Below are 17,594 nucleotides of genomic sequence, written 5' to 3'. Positions count from 1 at the left end.
GATTTAAAATAACTGTTTTCTATTTTAATATGTTTTAAAATATATTTAAAAAATATTAAAATATAAAATATAAAAAATATTTTCAAAGTAAATATAATATAATCATAAAAAAAACTAATAAACAGCATTACTAAAGAATTACAAGTCCATGATGCAGCATGGCCTCTCAACGGTGATGTCATGTGAAAGTCTGATAACTTGAGACATCCCCTCAAAGAAACACAAAATATGCTCGAAATAAGTTTAAAGTGGATAATCAGGCCCTTGAGAGCAATGAGCTCATATCCTCTGCAGCCAATCAAATGGCTCGAATCCCATCCTTCACTCATTCTCATTCCCATTCTTCCCTCATCTACCTGTTCTGCAGCCTGAAGTGAATATGTTAATGCCTGGCCTTACTCACAAGACACATCGTCTGTGTCCCGCAGTCTCCTTCATCCCCATAACACCGGAGGGGACATTCCCTTGTCCATTTTGCAGACCATATTTAATTTGGTGGACAGATGAGGGACGTGAATGGTGAATAGGAAGGTGAAGTAGGGTTACTCAGGTTGCCCTGCACCCGCGGCTTTGTCAGGGTTCCTTGCCATTGTTCTGGAAAAACCATTCAAACCTTTTGCTCGGAGCATCAAAGGTGCGGTCGAGTCCCCCTGCGCTTTGGAGACCACTGCGCCATTCAGAGCTGCCATTATGGAGAACGTACTGTGCACGGACAAGGGTCAGAAAAATAGAGGCAGAGCAAAAGTGGTTCACTCAGCACTTGAAAGAACGTTAGGACTTGAAAAGGAAAATAGAGAAGAAAGGTGCACTGAAAGACAATTTATAACAGAAAAGAGCAGGCTAAGAGAGCATGCACTAGATAGGAAGCCATGTATGGCTATGACAAGACCTCACAATCAAAAAAGCTATTAAGGAAATACTGTGACCATGCAAATGTTTGCCGTATGTGCACATCTGAGGGATTCTGGGATGCTGAAGAGAGGTGAATGGACAGGCAGTGAGGCGCAGGTGAGAAACTCGATTGACGGGCTGCTGGAATGCCCTGGCTGACAAAAGGACTCAAGTCTGCATTAAAACAGCAATTTTTTGCAGTCCACAGCAATTGCCTGACAACACATCTTTTCTCCTTGGTCACCATTTTCTTAGTAACTTCGACAGCTACTTTCTTTTTCTCTTACTATTACTACATGAGTGCTTTTTTGTTTAGTCTGTTTGTTTGAGGTAAGCATTCAGAAGAATCAGAAGAAACTATTTGCAGAGATGTGTAGGTTACGTGACAATGTTTAGAGAGCTTCAGATAAAAAAAAGCACAAATACAGTACATAGTAAATTACAAACATTACATTACTTACATAGTAAAATTCATAATACATTAGTAATTGGTACTCAACATTAGTGACAACTTCCCTCTTTAACCCTTATGTTTGGGGCCGTTTGTTAAATATATAAATAAATAAATAAAACAAAATAAAATAAAATAAAATACCTAAAGGAATAGTTTAGAAATTCTGTCGTCATTTACTCACCCTCAAGTTGTTCCAAAGCTGTATGAATTTATTTCAGCTGTTTCTTTCAGATATCTTGAAGAATGTTGGTAACGAAACTATTAATGGTATATAGCCATTGACTTCCATAGTATGGGGAAAAAAAATCAATGGTTATTGTCAACTGTTTGTTTACCAACATTCTTCAAAATATCTTCTTTTGTGTTAAACAAAAGAAAGAAACGCATACAGGTTTGGGACAAGTGGAGGCTGAGTAAATAATGTTTTTGGGTGAACTACCCCTTTAACCCCATTGACTGTTGGACAAACAAACAAACAATAAATAAATAAATACATAAATTAATTAATCAGACATTTTTAAAATATTAACTGAAAGAATCTGAAAGATTTATTAAATTTAAAAGTTAAAATTTTTTTACTTTTTTTTATGTCTTTAAAGATATAAAAGATTAAAAAATTTCTAAAATTGTGCATACTTTATTATATACTGTACATCAATAATATTTGGCTATTGCATTTTAAGCAGTTTGATTTCAACAGAACTTAATTTTTTTAGTTAGTTGGTTGGTTGGTGGAAAAACAATTAATTTAAGTTTATATCTTTGTGTGTGTGTGTGTGTGTGTGTGTTTGTGTGTGTGTGTGTGTGTGTGTGTGTGTGTGTGGTTTTGTGTGTGTGTGCGTGGTTGTGTGTGTGTTTATATCGTCACAGAGCCCTGTCAAGCAAGTCTGGCATATTTTCAACTTGCAACCTAAACACATCCACACACACGGACACCCTCCTCTCTGACAAGCCATCACCTTCAGAATGGTAATGTTGATATGTTTAATCCCTGCCATTTGAACTGTTTATGTTAAACATGAGCCAGCACTATCAATTTGATCCAACATTAAGTATGAGGGACCATTTCAAGAAAATGCAAAACAGCACAGTGTTTCACACCTAGTTTACTTTGCATGCAAATATCTTACCATGTATATATTGGCTGCATACATCTTGTAATCTAATATACACGTTTGAACTTCATTAATTGTTACACATGAATGACAAAATTAACTTGTTATTCAGGGAACATATCAACATTTGTCTTCTCCTAGAGCTGAATCCTCAAATCACAGATCAGAGCTAAATTTAAATCCATACTCAGACTCTCTGACTGATCTGAGAACAGATGGATTGGAAGCGCTGGTCTCTAAATGCACCTAAGGGATCCCTGCAACAAAGTGTGGCACAATGTGCCTCTGGAGGTGTGCTTGTGTCTTGCTCCCTCTCTGTTTGTCTCTCCTATCCTGCAGGTCTTACAATTAAACCGTTACACACTTTCTTACTTAGTGCACCTTGAATTAAAAGCTGCTAGGTGTCATCGTTATAAGTAAGTACTACACATTGGTGTTGGACACACACTTTTCAGTTCTTCTCTTAATGTAACCTGTTAATGTGATTTGCAAGCTGTCATTACTGTTGCAAAGATGAACTCATTATCAAAGAAACCAACTTGTTTTAATTAAACAAAGTGGACAAAGAAAAAGTAGCCCTGCTGAAAATGAACAGTCAGAGAGTGAATCAGACCACTTCTGAAAACTGATGCCTGTTTATGCATCTTCACAGTTCATTCTGCCCACTCACTGACATATAGCCAAGGACAAAACTCACTGTGATCACTTTTAAGAAATCACTTGGGTCACTTGGGTCTTTTTAAACGAAAAGTAATAAGTAATAAGAGCATTGGATGAAGGTTAACAGATTTACAGATTTAGTTCTCAAATGTAAATATTATGTCAACCCCCAAATAAATAAATAAATAAAATATTTTTGTTTAGACATTTATGACATATAAAGATTCTGTAACTCATTCTTGGAAGGATGGTCATTCGACTAGAATATTCATGAAGATGTCGTAATTATTTCGATTAAGTTCCAAAACAATTACAATAGGTAATATAATAGCAAACAGGCGATTTTCTTTTGTTCCCTACAGTGCCAAAACGTCAAATTACCTTAATATATAGTTTGCTTAATATTGGTTTGTATTGTAGCCTATTCTCAAAATCTATTTAAAGTTCTGTATGTTCTATACGACAGTTAAACGCGCCTTAATACACAAACAATTTGTCATGTAAATCGTGCTCCGTCTTTTGCCTCCTGCTCTCTGAGGAGGAGCGCATCCGTTGAATGGGAGTTTGAGCTCATCTCACAACGTGTTCGCGGGCTGAGAGTGAAGTTGCTGCAATAGGATCAATGTTTATTGTGTGGACAAGCCGCTAATTGTGCCTGAATAAACTCAAATTAGAGTTAGATCATTTGCATATGAGTAGAATTAGTGGAACCTGCTTAAAGTCCTCTCTGTTGCGGCTGCAGGTGGGGAATGGGATTCTTTTGCTTGTTTTATTTCGTTGAAATATATAGCTAACTGAAATAAGCACTAAGCTACAACAAATAACTGCAATCAATTTACAAAGCCAACAGAAATGTACTGTATATAAACTAGATTCATGTGATTCCAATTCACGAACAAATGAATCAGAGTCAATCCAAAGTGTAATATTTCAGTTAAAAACCTAACAAACTAATTATTGTCATATATGCAGTCGTGCTTGAAGACGTCATCACGCTTCAATCAGACGAATGTTAAGTCAACACCTTCAGTCGATGCTGTGTGAGCAACTTCAACCATTCTCCTCACAGTAAAGATCATCACTGTGTTTGAACTTGAAAAGCTCCGTTTCGACCTTTTTGTAATAATTTGTTGTGAGTCTCAGGTGAAATCGTCTGCAAACAAATGAATTCAAGCTGGCCCTCTTAAAAAGACGAGAGGGCGACTGGTCATTGTAGCAAGCACACAAAACTCTGGATTCCAGGAAACTTTTTATACAGCTTTAAAAGGGTTTCTCTTTTTTCATTTCGTGCTATACCTCTGGCCAGGCCAGGCTAAGTCTTTTCTTCCCTGCTATAATCCTTCCCTTTATTTCAGAAAAACACAAAACCAGGTTCCACGCAGTGCTTTAGTGGCTAAAAGTGAAAGAGCTGCTTCTTTCGGGGCTGAACTCTGAATCGCGCTGGAAAATTGGTTCCTCTGAATAGGTGAAGGAGTAAAAACGTTTAATAGGATTCGAAGGAGGCTCTGCTCTCGCAATCTGCTCTCTAAACAGGTGGAAATGGCACCTTCTCGATTGTGCAAATAGTAAGTATAAACCAGCATGGGAAAGCAATTTTCAGCGACAAGGATTAGTAACTTGCAATGAAAATTGAAACTGGTCGGACGGTCCCCAAATCCTTCTTATTAAACCCACCTGAGCTGCACATTTCCTGTGAAACTGAGCGCACTATTAAATAAATAAGTAAACAAATACCACGGAATAATAAAAAATATCATGTATATCAATCATTTTAAATAAAGCAATATTACAAAGTACGTTTTACTTGTTTAATTTTTCATAAGTGAACTCGGAAAAAAGTCACTAAAATAATGTAAATTACAGACATTATTTTCTCTGTTTACTGCTCTCCACCTGCACCTCGCGGATCATGATATGAACTGTGCTGTGGATGCGCGACAGACCATTTGAGGCAAGAAACTTAAATAATAATCTGTAGTATCTGTCATGCATACCACCCCCGTGGCCGTGTATAAATGAGCGGTAAGAGAGGGGACAGTTCTGGTGATGGCGTTTCATTGTCACCCTGATAAGAGCAAGAGCAAGTGATGTCAGCTAAGTGCTCCAGACAGTGATCTCGCGCTGATGAGGACGTGTGCGAGTAAAACGTGAAATGTGACAGTGCAGTCACGCCGTTATCATTGAATACATCTGCTGTGCGCTTTGGAGGAAAAAGGTAAACTACAACATCGACTCTCTGGCGTAAGTTTGCTATAAGATTTTCGCAAGTGCTGAATAGGAATCGACTCTGGGAGGGGTTGTGTCTTATTCTCTGCTTAACGAGCTCTGTAATGCCCTGTTAATTTTGTGTGTACTAGTTAATGAGCATTAATCGGGTACCCCTGGATGCTATTGTTCTGGGGATGGCCATTTGAATGCAAATGGGTGACAGTGTAAAAGCAAGGTGCTTATTAAACTGGTGCTTGTCCTGGCTTCTCTGGAATTCAGCAGGAGAGGACGGGGCGGCTGGTCGATGCTCACACCAAGTTGAGTAGAAATGGCGAGCTCTCTCCCTCTGGAAACAGTGATGTCCTGCCCGAGATTAGACGACAGGAGCGGGGCCACGGCGGCACCCAAGTCCCTGGCCTTTTCCATCGACAGAATCATGTCCAAGACTTCGGAACCAAAAGCCGCCGCCGCGGAGGAGCGACGTGGAGGACTTGAGGGATCCGAGGGGAAGAAGACGGTCGGCTTGTGTTCGCCGATTCCCTGCATGTTCCCGATCCAGCCGTTCAGCTACGACCTGCAGGCCAAGGCTTTAATGAACTATTCCGAGTTTTGGAAAGTTAATTTCAGGGGAGCACTATGCACTTCAGCGGCCATGTGTAAAGCCAACTGCGGCGTTTGCAGTAAAACGGACGCGGGAATCAAGCACTCGTTGTTGCCGGGGAGCAGGGTCATCAAACCGCAGGTGATACACCAAGCGCTGACCATGCCCACTAACGGATCCTTGTGTTATTTCAATTACTTGGACTCGGCTTATCATCAGTCCGAGCTGCTGAGCGGACATTTATTTTCCTCAGCATTCGCGAACTCTCAAGCGCAAGCCATAAGCGCGCATCAGAAGCTCCTCTTGTTGGAGAACGCCAAACTTGCGTGCGTTTCACCCGAGAAATTCCCCACACCTCAGTACCCACATAAAGAGCATCTGCCAGGGCAGCTGGACCAGATTGTGCGGGAGAACCACAATCTGACTGAGAAGAACGGAGTGAAAGCGCACAGCAAAACGAATAACTGTTCTACTGACGGGAAACCCAAGAACTTCACGTGTGAAGTTTGTGGAAAGGTAAATTACGGAATTTGTCAAGTTGTTTTGACGGGATGTGGGAAAGTAAAATAATGCCCACACAAAATAAAATAAATAAACGGTTTATTAAGCTCTTTCATTTTTCCTTCATAGGTCTTCAACGCGCATTATAACCTGACTCGTCACATGCCGGTACACACGGGCGCGAGGCCGTTCGTGTGTAAAGTATGCGGGAAAGGTTTCAGGCAGGCCAGCACGTTATGTAGACATAAAATTATTCACACACAGGTGAGTAAAAATAAACTGCAATTTTATAGCCCCAATAACTGAATATATATGAATAAAATGCACACGCAAGATACAATTTACTTACCCAGATGTTGTGAATTCATTCACAGGAGAAACCTCATAAATGTAACCAGTGTGGAAAAGCTTTCAACAGAAGCTCGACTTTAAACACACATATCCGAATTCATGCGGGCTACAAACCATTCGTCTGCGAATGTTGTGGAAAGGGCTTTCATCAAAAAGGTAAGCATATTTTTCGCATAAAATATAACCCTAAATATTTAGTTCGATTGCTTTTTTTCTTAATGAGGCCTTTATACATTTTAAATGAGATCAATTTGTCACTCTGCTAACTACTAACCATTACAACATTTTTACATTTCATACGGGTCAAAACACAGACCTTTAACTCTTTTGTACGTCGACAGTTCTTCATGTGACATTAACTAAGTTTGACAACTTCTTGACTTCAACATGCAAAGTGCTGATTAGGGAAGGCTTGGAAATGAAACTCTTCCGTTAAATGCAACTTAATTGTGAACTGTTGACCTGCTGGAAAAAAATGACATAATTCGTTTATATTATTTTTTTTTCAGGAAATTACAAGAATCACAAACTGACCCACAGCGGCGAGAAACAGTACAAGTGTTCAATCTGTAGCAAAGCCTTCCATCAGATCTATAACCTCACGTTTCACATGCACACGCACAATGACAAGAAGCCCTTCATCTGTGGGACCTGCGGGAAAGGCTTCTGTAGGAACTTTGACTTGAAAAAGCACATACGGAAATTGCACGATAACAGCAGTTTATCCGGCGGAAATGATTCTTCCAGAGGACACCAAAACTGAGACTCGACCAGTTTTTGACTGAGCTTGGACAACTGATGAACAGCACGATTTTTTTTGTGGTGCTTTAACATCTTCCACCGAAATGGACGACGATGGACGGGACGGGAGAAAATCATCACATCATCGAGGAATTGTACATAAAACAGAACAAAATATTATTTAATTAAACCACTGCCATACGGGGCTACCAAGCAATTATTTGTAGACTAGATGAAGGAAAAGCGTTTTATAAACAAATGCAACCTATGTGTAAAAAGAAATGTTTGATAAATTTGTAAATTTGTTGACAATTGCTGACGCAGTAAAGCGAATATGCTATAATAAAATCATAACTACAACAATGTCGGATTGATTGATTTTTTTCATCTGTAGAAAAAAACCCCCGAGTTTACCATTTATATTTAAAATGTGTCTGTCTGTTTCACATGAAGTTTAATTGTTTCATTTTGGTGTTTTTTTTTATATCTATATAACTGTGCACATAGTTTAAGGTTAGTTGAAAATTAATTTAAACGTGATTGTTTGCTATTGTAAAAAATGCTAATATAAAAAGGGACTAAAGATTTATTTTTTTTATTTTTACATAAAATTCGTCTTTATAAGTAAAAATGAAGGGGAGGGAGTTAAGAAATAGACTTTAGCCACATAAATTATAAACCTCAAGCTAGAGTGATTTTTAGAGCTAAAAAGAAAAAAAACAAAACAAGGGACAAACAAGACTTATTCATCTATCAAATAAAATAAATAACTATCGATCTTTTGCCTGCAGCCATTCAGTGCACAGTTACATTTAAAGCTTCTAATGACATGTCTGGTGGAGTTCAAAGCCTGTGGTTTCACTCAGACATTTGATACACGACTCTGCCTGTGTGACCGTACACTTGACTTCAGTTTAATGGCTCAAATTATCAGATAAAACATGGACTCTTGAAAGCCTATTACGTTAATCAACTAAAGAGCCTCAAGGGAAGCTTCAGCGCATCAAGTCGTGTTCATCAGAAGGTGGAAAATGGACTACACTTCTCCCACTTCTCCTCATCACCGCAGCTTTAATAAACAATAATGTATTCCGCGCACGGATCCTGGAACAATATTATCCTTACATGCTAACAGAAATTCTGATGAGAGACAAGCGCGTGATCCCAAATCTCGCTCTCTCAATTACAGCCCAATTAGCAATTATGCCCACGTCTTGGGACCACGAAGAAGACTAATATTTCTAGTTGAATGGCCTATTCACCTCCTCAGAGGCAGAGGTTCTAAAATGTGTTTGAACAGAAGTGTCTTTATTTCATACAACTGCATTCAAATGTCGTCCCATGTGGAACATAGGCGTGATTTTTTTAAAACATAAATCACGATATGACTCGTGAGGGATAATCGGGTCTCGAGAGCTACACTGCCTACATTTGATATAGTCAACAGACTTTATAGTGCGCATTTTCTGAGTATAATGTAAATTTTCTTGGGCAAAGCCAAGACAGAAAAAGTTTTTAAAAAAGACTAGTAAGATAATAATTTAGAAGAATAAAAATTAACTATATTATTTTTGCAATTTAATTTTAATGCATCATGTTCTATTGCATAAAACGTACTGGAAGAGCATAATTTAGCTAATATGTGAATAATGCCTTTTCAATTGAATAAAACAAGTCAAAACAAGTTGCAACTGTCTATTTTGTTCTGCATCAAAATGCATCATTTTATTTAGGTTTTCGGTTTCAGCTCGATTTTATTCACCATTAATGACATTCAAGGTGGTCTAAAAGTGAAAAAAAAAAAAAAAAACTCAGCACTACAGGTTGTAACTTTTATTTTACTTAAAAATAACGGTTTTAGTGGGCTTACATTTTTAATGCGTTGACGATTTGCTGTGAGTATTGGTTAAACAATATAACACATAAAAAAAGATGAACTAAAAGATCAGAGAATTTCTGGTGGTGAATAGGTCTGGGAAAATACCAGTGGGGGCGGGTCTCACCAAAAGACGTGTTTGTGTGGGGTATACAAAAATCCCTTTTGTGTAAAGCTGCCTATCTTGCCTAGTGCCTAAAAAAGATTGCAGGGAAGAAAACAACCTAAAGGCAGTCTCGTTGGCCTTTTTCTGCACTTACCTCTCAAACATCTGAGCAACCAGCTTTGCTTCTAGAAACATGTTAATTGACAACGGAGCTCATTACTGCATGCACATGTAACTCGGCGAGGAGGATTATAGGGACAAGAGCGCATTAATGAACTGTCAACAGCGGAGAGCATGTACACGACAGAGATCAGCCGAAATTGAGGCATTTACAAGCGACAAAAGCCCGGCTGAGACAGGAAGAAAAAAAAAAGACCCAGACTTTTGTTTGGTCAACTCAATTGATTGTAAATGGAAGATTAACGGGGGTAGCGTCAGCATTTTTAAGGGGGCGAGGAAGAAAAGGCCCCAATTAAGTCCACCAAATGTTAACTACATCGTTTCTCTCAGTTTAGCCCAAATGAAATTCTAATTAAACCGTCCTCCTTCCATCATTTTGGAAAGCAATTTCTCTCCCAGTTGGAGAAGAGCGGGCTAGTTGTAGTACTTGTTAAGAGAAGCGTTGCTTCTTGGCACAAAGCGCTCGCGAGGCGCATTGTAGCGCGCCAAGGGGAAAGTTAATGAGCGTCAGGCGCGCGCTCTTTGGATCCGTTCCTGCAGATCGGTGTTGAAAAGATGGACTCAGCCAAGCGACCGCATGGTGTTCTGTACACGTATTTATGTCCAAGAAGATGAAGATAAAGAAGGTCAACCTGACAATATGTTGTTTAATCCAGTTTCACAGGCTGTGAACATTCATTCAACGAATAACCGAAACTGCATGTGAAAAAAGTAGACATTCACAAATAAAAATACGTAAAAAAATACAATTCATACAAAAATGACCTGAATACACATCTTTTGTGATGAAAATGGTGTCAATTTCTGGGGGAAAATATATAATTTAGGGGGGCTTAAAGTAAAGAAATGTGTCGGGGTGTAACGTTCCAGAGATAATAGGGAAAAAAAAGAAATACATGAAAGCTAAAAGGTCTCATTAAAAGGTGAAATGTATTGGGGATCCTTTAAAAAGAAGGCAGTTTTTTTAAATATTGTAAATATTTGAAAATCTTATCCGCCAAATTAAAATGGTGTAACCAACATTAAGGAAACCATTTTGGTGACAATAAAACCATAAGAAATGATAAGAAAGAAAATCATCACATATTTTTCAAATGCAGTAACAGCCAGAAAGAAAGAAAACGGTGCCATTCATGAAAAATAGCTATTTTTAATATAAGTTGTCTCACACATAACCAATGTACTTTTTAAATTAATAGACACTACAAATGTGTTTAAAAAAAGAATGAAAAAACGTTAAAACAAAGTTACAAAACCCTTCAACAATTCTTGTCAATCAACTCTTAAAAACAAAGAATTACACACCTATTTTAAACTAGATTTTAAAACATCTTTTTAATGATTTAAGATATCCTTGTTTACACATGGATGTTTGAAATAGTGTCACACACACATTGTAAGAGAAATGAAACATGCTTTGAGTGTTCACATTCCCATTCCTAAATGAGTGGGATAAGGCATTACCCACGCACGGCCTTGAGTGGCAGGCAGTGGTGCCCCCTTCGCTGCCTCCGTCCTGCTTGTCAAGGGCACGCTCAGAGAAGGAGCTTTATTGCTCTAAGGTGTCAAGGCAGCCGCATGGAGCGCGGGGACTCTGCCTTGCCGAAATGACATTAATGTCAGTCTCGGGTATGACCTCCATTCAGAAGCAGTCTTGAGAGCTTCAGGCCACGCAGCTGAAGGGGACCTTCTGTCTCCTCGCCAACTCTTTACCCATAGTGTCTTAAAAGAGACGAAGGTCTGACCTCAAATCTGTTCCACATTCAACAATCTCAGCAACCCATTATATAAATATGAATGCGTTGTGTTAGGAAATAAGGGATATGGGCCAAAGGAAACTGCTAAATGAAATCTAAGGCTTATCAGCAGATCTTCAATAGTTATCTGTTTAAATTGCTGTATTGCTTCTATAGAGGAGTGACCTGTAATCAGTCTCATTGTTTGGCAGGATCAGTAAATCTGGGATGTCCGGTGCTAATCTTTTGACCCAGGATGCCCTTTCAGGACAATCTCTACTCCCTGTTTTCCAATGGATGGGTCTTAATTAACTCCGACCAAAAACCCTGCTGTTAAGCTGGTACTCTCTTCAATTCACCAAGTTAGAATGCAGGGGATTTGATATAAGGCCATGTGTCACTCACTGATCCCTTAGGCTGTTATTTTACACCCAGCCCGAGGTGGATTTCTGATCAAAATATAGTCCAATCCATATATACGCTCTCATTGGCATTTATGGTTCCATGAAGAAGCTTGAACATCCATGGAACCTTTCCGTTGAACAAAAGGTTTTTTTATAGAGGAAAAAGTTCTTCAAATTAAGAAAAAAGGGTTCTTTTAAGAATTGTTCCATGAAAGGTTCTTTGGGAAACCCCAAAGGGCACTGCTGAGAAAATCTTTAAAATCTTTATTTTTAAGAGTGTAAAACTCTTAAATCTTATATATATATATATACAATTCTTAAATGCATGACATACAAACATTTACACAAACAAGCAATGCACACACAATGTACTACCATAAATGTTGGGATGGAGTGGATGTTTTGACTACTTGGGTTAGGGATCCGGTGAGGTAAAGGGGGAATATAGCAATATCAAAACCCAAAATCAATATAAAACAAAATGACGTATAAGTTAGCCAGAACAAAAACACAACAGCAGCCCTCTTATGACCAGCACTAGTGCTGGAATAATAGTTTCAAGAATGGAGAGAATTCCCCAACAGGCTCCCAAGCAAAAGCTATTCGTGTTTAAGTGCACTACATTGACAAAGATCTTTAGTTGTGAAAAGCTCCTTTGGGAGCAATGGGTGGTATGTTTCTGATGTAAGATTAACTTGTTTCGCTAAGGGGAATTTTTAATATTTATACTGTTTTAGAGATTTAATTATCATAGATTCAAGAAAATTCTCAAAAATGTCATTATATATTTTTATGTAGTAATCTTTAAATTATTTAAACAGAAATTTTCAAGCAATGTGCCATAATCCCAGATAAAATTAGCTTTCTTGCAACTGCAACTATAACATTTTTACAGAAATAAGATATTGAGTAATGAACAACTTTGTTCTATCATCTTAAGATAGTGTTCTGGAGATCTGGCTGATGGCCAGGCGTCTGAAGCCTGGAGCTGATCTACAACATTTGGCCTTGGCTTGTGCTCTGACAGCCTCAGTTGGCAGTGGTATCTGTAGCCAAACCACCTCAGGGCTTTCCCCATTAGAATACATAATGCAGAACTAGTCATTTGGAAAGGCTCCAGATCGTGCTCTTCAAAACCCTTTTAGATAATTTGCTGTCTTGCCCTCCACCCACACCCAGAATTCTCCACCCCTCCACAGCCAACTGACCCCCCCGCCAATTTGGAAGCCTTGACTGGTGCCGTGACCTCAGGGGCAGGAGTCCCAGCTGAGGAGGAAGGGCAGCTGCCAACCACCACCACTTCAACCCTGACCATCCAGATGATCACGTTTGTCAAGCCGCCACTCCGTGTCACCCTGAACTGGTTTGATCATCCAATTAGGCTAGGTCATGGTCTGCAATCTCTCCCGATTTACAAGACAGTGAACGAGTATGATAGTGAGGATGAAAGTAAAAGATAGTGAGGATGAAAGTATATGCACTCATATGTTTATTATATATATCCATTCAGATTCAAGCTACAAAAAATGTGATATAATTCTTAGATACATTTGGAGCTTGTTTCACGCCTAGATTCCCAAAACCACCAGTCTGAATATGTGAAACCACTAGTTAAAAAAAATAAAAAACCTAACCAAACCAAAGAACTAAAATGCATAATTTTCAAACTTATAGTCAACTTAACTCTCAACTCAAGAGGTTGAGCCTTCAACAGACAGACAATACAATTGCAATTATCGTGTGGACAGTCCAAGTGCTCAGAGAGGCTTTGTGTAATGGCAGTCATGACCCCATTGTTCCTGAGGGCTCAGGTAGGAGGCAATAGGGTTTAGGGGCGCATTTAAAAGCAATACAGATTTTCCCACACAAATTTGCAGATGTGTGTCTTGAGACGGTGCAGCAATGCTTGCAAGATTTTTGATTTAAGATGGACATCAGAAAATGTTTTTTAAGGATACTAGTAATGCTCAGCATTGCCTAATGCAACTCAGATGCAGCTTCTGTTACGTAAACTTGGAGGGAAATATTGAGTATTGAAATAGGATGATGAATTTGGTTTTCCTGAAAACATGATTATCATTTAACGAACTATATGGATAATCATTTTTTACTTGTAAAGGAAACAACTCATCTAAACTAATTTTAAATTGTAAAGTAACTTCAAAAATACCACTTAATTTGAAATCTAACTGCAATAACACTAATAAAGTAAAATGTGTGGTAAAAAAAAGTATTATAATGGGCAAAAGATGCATATTTTTATTACTTCATTGCATGGTTTATTTCAAATCACAGCTGATTTTTACAACTGATTCATTCATTTATATATTTTCTTTCTCTCTCTCTCTCTCTCTCTATATATATATACATGTATATACAAAAAGAAATGACAGTGGTGTAGTTACAGAAAATGTAGTCAGTATTGCCCCCATGTGGATGCACTTATGTATGCAAATGATAATATAATCAATGAACACATTTATTCTGTATTTGCATATACAATATTTAAATCAAATGTACAGTATACAACAAAAACAAAATAAATAAAAATAACAATTTGGGGCCAAAAATGCTAAATTGTGTTTATTTACAGGTCATCTAGGTTTTGGTCGAGGGGGGTTACCCTTGCATTGTACAGGTGAGGGATCTTGTTGTCTAGTTTTCTGTCTCTGTTGCCTAAGCAATCTCCCAGTTTCACTCACCGGCGGTTGTCCTTTCCCAAGCAAATACTGCTCCCATTCTGGTAGTTTCCGTTCAACTGAGGCCCAATAAAGAGTCTATGAAAGGACAACAAAAGATCAACTTAGTTACAGGAGCAGATAAATGTTTACTTCTTTATTACATTATTATATCCTAAGCAGGTAAAACATTCCATGCTGGCATCTACAGCAGTTGTCTTGTCATATAAAAAAAACACGTTGTGCTATAACCGCCCCTTTTCAATTAATTATGATGGCTCCGATGGGCACACAGTTTCTCGGGGAAAGATGCTGTTGGCATCATCTACACATGCAAAAAAGCACTTCAAATGCAACATTTACTATAACCTGCTTTCAAAAATGAAACACAGCACAAGAGTTTTATTTTATGAGACAGAAAATAAGGATGTAAGCTGGTCTAATACCTCACGGTTAATAATATCCGGATGAAGGAGCTGTCTGGTTTGAAGATTTTTTTCAGCATTCTGAAAATCCTACAAGAAATAAATACAAAATGTACAAAATACAAAAATGTCACTAAATGGATTTTAAACATACGCAATTAAAGCATTTAATCTAATTAGGCAAGTTAGGCCATGAATTCTGAAACTGAAGAAAAAAAAATAGAATACGCATGTGCTGCAATTTATTACAAAAAAGGGTATGCAAGACCGAAAAATTAACAAAATGGAACTGAACGGGATTTAAATGAAGTTGTTGATAATGTCATACAGATTTTTGTATTTTTTTTAAGTTTTAACAGGATGTCATGTGTTAGGCCAAGACAAGCCAACTAATAAATCACAGAATAAAAAATAAACATCACAAAAGTAAACAATCCATTATTAATACCTGCTCATGCTTTTTTTAAATGTCACTTCCTGTGAGATGTTATTTTGTGACACAGGAAAAACGTGACTACCTGTTAAAAACTGTACTATAAAAGAGCTCTAAGGCGGTGATATATACACATATAACGTTAGAGTACACAGCAGAGAAACCTGAAGGATCTGAGCATTCCTCTCCTTCGCTGCTTGAGACATCAGACACTGCTGTTTCTTCTTAGCCTTCTGCTGTTCATAGTGTGCTTCCATCTGCTGCAGCAGTAATGCTCTTTTCCCCAGTCTACATGAGAATAACTACAGTCATTAAGTCGTGTAGTTTCAAAACAAGGAATGAATGATTAAAATTATGACTGTATGACTGAGAGTGGCTTTTTAATCGACACCTGCAGCTCTGTTCTCAAGAACAAACTGAACGGACTCACATATCTTCATGTTTCTGGCTGAGTTCAAACTCTTCGTGTGTATAAAAGGCCATTTGATGTAGTTTCAAAGACATGGAAAGAAAACTCAAACTCTGTTACCGTTACCTCACTAAAACTTTATCAAAAGATCGCTACAACATGCATTAAAAAAAATAAGAAAAAACAAAAACAAAAAACGTCACATTTTCATAACAACCGCCGCCACTATAATATCCGGCGGGCGGAAATGACTGCTCGTGAACGAAAGATTAGGACAAGTGCGCCATCTACTGTTGGGAAGAGTTGATTATTATTATTAATTGAATTATTAAATCATTAAATTTGAGTCATCTTAAATGACCCTTTTCCTTTATTTTGATGATATATCAGTTATAAATTGAATGCACACTAAACGCAATTACAGTTTCAAAGAATTGTTTAATTAATGAAGCATATTGGGGTAGGCCTAGTTAATAACAGCTTTGCAATTCAGTGTTACAGCTCATCTTTACGTTGAGGTCTGTGTGCATAAAATCAAGAAATTAAGCAGATTCACTGGAAATAAATCTGAGCTTTATAATCTAAGCAGAATCCATGCTGGTTCATAACACACACACAAACACAAATCCCTGTACAGAAAATCAGTAACAAACTTGTTTTTGTCCGTCTTTTGTTACTGCATTTTGTTATATTTTCAATGATTCAGCAGATACTTTATATCTGCTGTAGGTTCTATAATAATGTTTACTGGTCTCACTATTTTATGGGGACTATTGACTTTAACTGCATCAGTAATACACTAAAGCTATTTTAGTGTTAAAGACTGATACGGTTTAGATGTTTATCACATTCACACTGATAATCACTGGTTTTAAATGATCCACCTGCAGGAATGACATAATTTGGTGAAAAAATAGGGACTGAAACCTCAGAACTTGCTGTTCTGTTTGACCATCCATCTAATCTGCAATTGAGATATTTAACTTTCAGTTTATACAGCACAGATTCCTAACTGTCATCATGTGACAGTCCGTTACACATTTCTTTCTGATTACCACTCAGAAATCATAAAATAAATAAAAGGGTTGCAAGACGCGTTAATGTATGACCAGAACAAAGCTGAAAGCCTTTTAGCTTCCTCTGAATCGGATTAAACAACCATGAAAGGCCCATTGACACTTTATAAATCAGCCTATTGAACTTGTAAAAGGTAGGGAAACCGGTCAACAGATTCCACAAAAGTGAAATACCACACACGTCATGTCATACACTTTAGTGTCCTGAAAAGCCATTAAAGCATTTTTTGCTATAAGAACAGTTTAGTTAAGCTAAACTAGCTAAAATCTGAGAAAAGCCACTTCAGCTCCATAATGTCATTTAGATAATGCGGTCTCAAATAGACACCCTAGTCAAGTTCCTTCCTCTGCGCTGTGCTTACTCATAATCAGAGCTCACAATGTTTCATAAATTTGCAATGTGTCCGTTAAAAACATTTAAAGAGCTGTTTTGTTACATTCATCACATTTATGTATAAACACCGTTTAATAAAACAGCAGGTGTCAGTCTGTGTGCACTTTTGATAATTTCTGAATAATTGTGTTGCATTCACCTCTTCGGTGAATAATGAGCGGTAATGTAGAAATAAACTCATATTTTATGCATTTCTATTCAAGATCAGAACAGGAGAAGATTTATTAATGTTCAGTGTTCGGTTATATTAGTATTTAAAAGTGTTTCTGTTATGTTGGTGGTTTTTATGAGATTACCATTGTGCTGAAGAGTAGAGCATTTGCTTAGGTTGAGAACAGACTCACTGACCATTGTC

General features: G+C 37.7%; 2 protein-coding genes across 6 annotated transcripts; one reads left to right on the top strand and one right to left on the bottom strand.

Moving 5' to 3' along the window:
* Positions 1-5,174: 5,174 nt before the first annotated feature.
* LOC107739310 (fez family zinc finger protein 2) lies at positions 5,175-7,804 on the top strand. Of its 5 annotated transcripts, none has more exons than XM_016551396.1 (5): positions 5,175-5,335; positions 5,611-6,445; positions 6,560-6,694; positions 6,805-6,937; positions 7,291-7,804. In XM_016551396.1, the coding sequence occupies exons 2-5, from the start codon at positions 5,657-5,659 to the stop codon at positions 7,542-7,544; spliced, it is 1,311 nt and encodes a 436-aa protein (XP_016406882.1). In that variant the 5' UTR covers positions 5,175-5,335; positions 5,611-5,656; the 3' UTR covers positions 7,545-7,804. The 5 variants fall into 5 exon arrangements, with proteins under 5 accessions (XP_016406882.1, XP_016406884.1, XP_016406881.1 ...); XM_016551398.1 differs by having other exon boundaries at positions 5,608-6,445; XM_016551395.1 differs by having other exon boundaries at positions 5,175-5,361.
* Positions 7,805-14,045: 6,241 nt separating this feature from the next.
* Positions 14,046-16,021, bottom strand: LOC107739282 (uncharacterized protein C3orf14 homolog). The gene is made up of 4 exons (XM_016551347.1): positions 15,791-16,021; positions 15,525-15,648; positions 14,949-15,017; positions 14,046-14,601 (listed from the first exon to the last, which is right to left on the bottom strand). Exons 1-4 carry the CDS (start codon positions 15,862-15,864, stop codon positions 14,419-14,421), a joined length of 450 nt encoding a protein of 149 aa, XP_016406833.1. The 5' UTR covers positions 15,865-16,021; the 3' UTR covers positions 14,046-14,418.
* Between the last annotated feature and the right edge of the window lie 1,573 nt (positions 16,022-17,594).

The sequence above is a fragment of the Sinocyclocheilus rhinocerous genome, unplaced genomic scaffold, assembly GCF_001515625.1.
Source record: "Sinocyclocheilus rhinocerous isolate Xijiao unplaced genomic scaffold, SAMN03320098_v1.1 scaffold14, whole genome shotgun sequence".
NCBI lineage: Eukaryota > Metazoa > Chordata > Actinopteri > Cypriniformes > Cyprinidae > Sinocyclocheilus > Sinocyclocheilus rhinocerous.
Note: the sequence above shows the minus strand (reverse complement) of the source record. Positions and strands in the feature narration are given on the sequence as shown.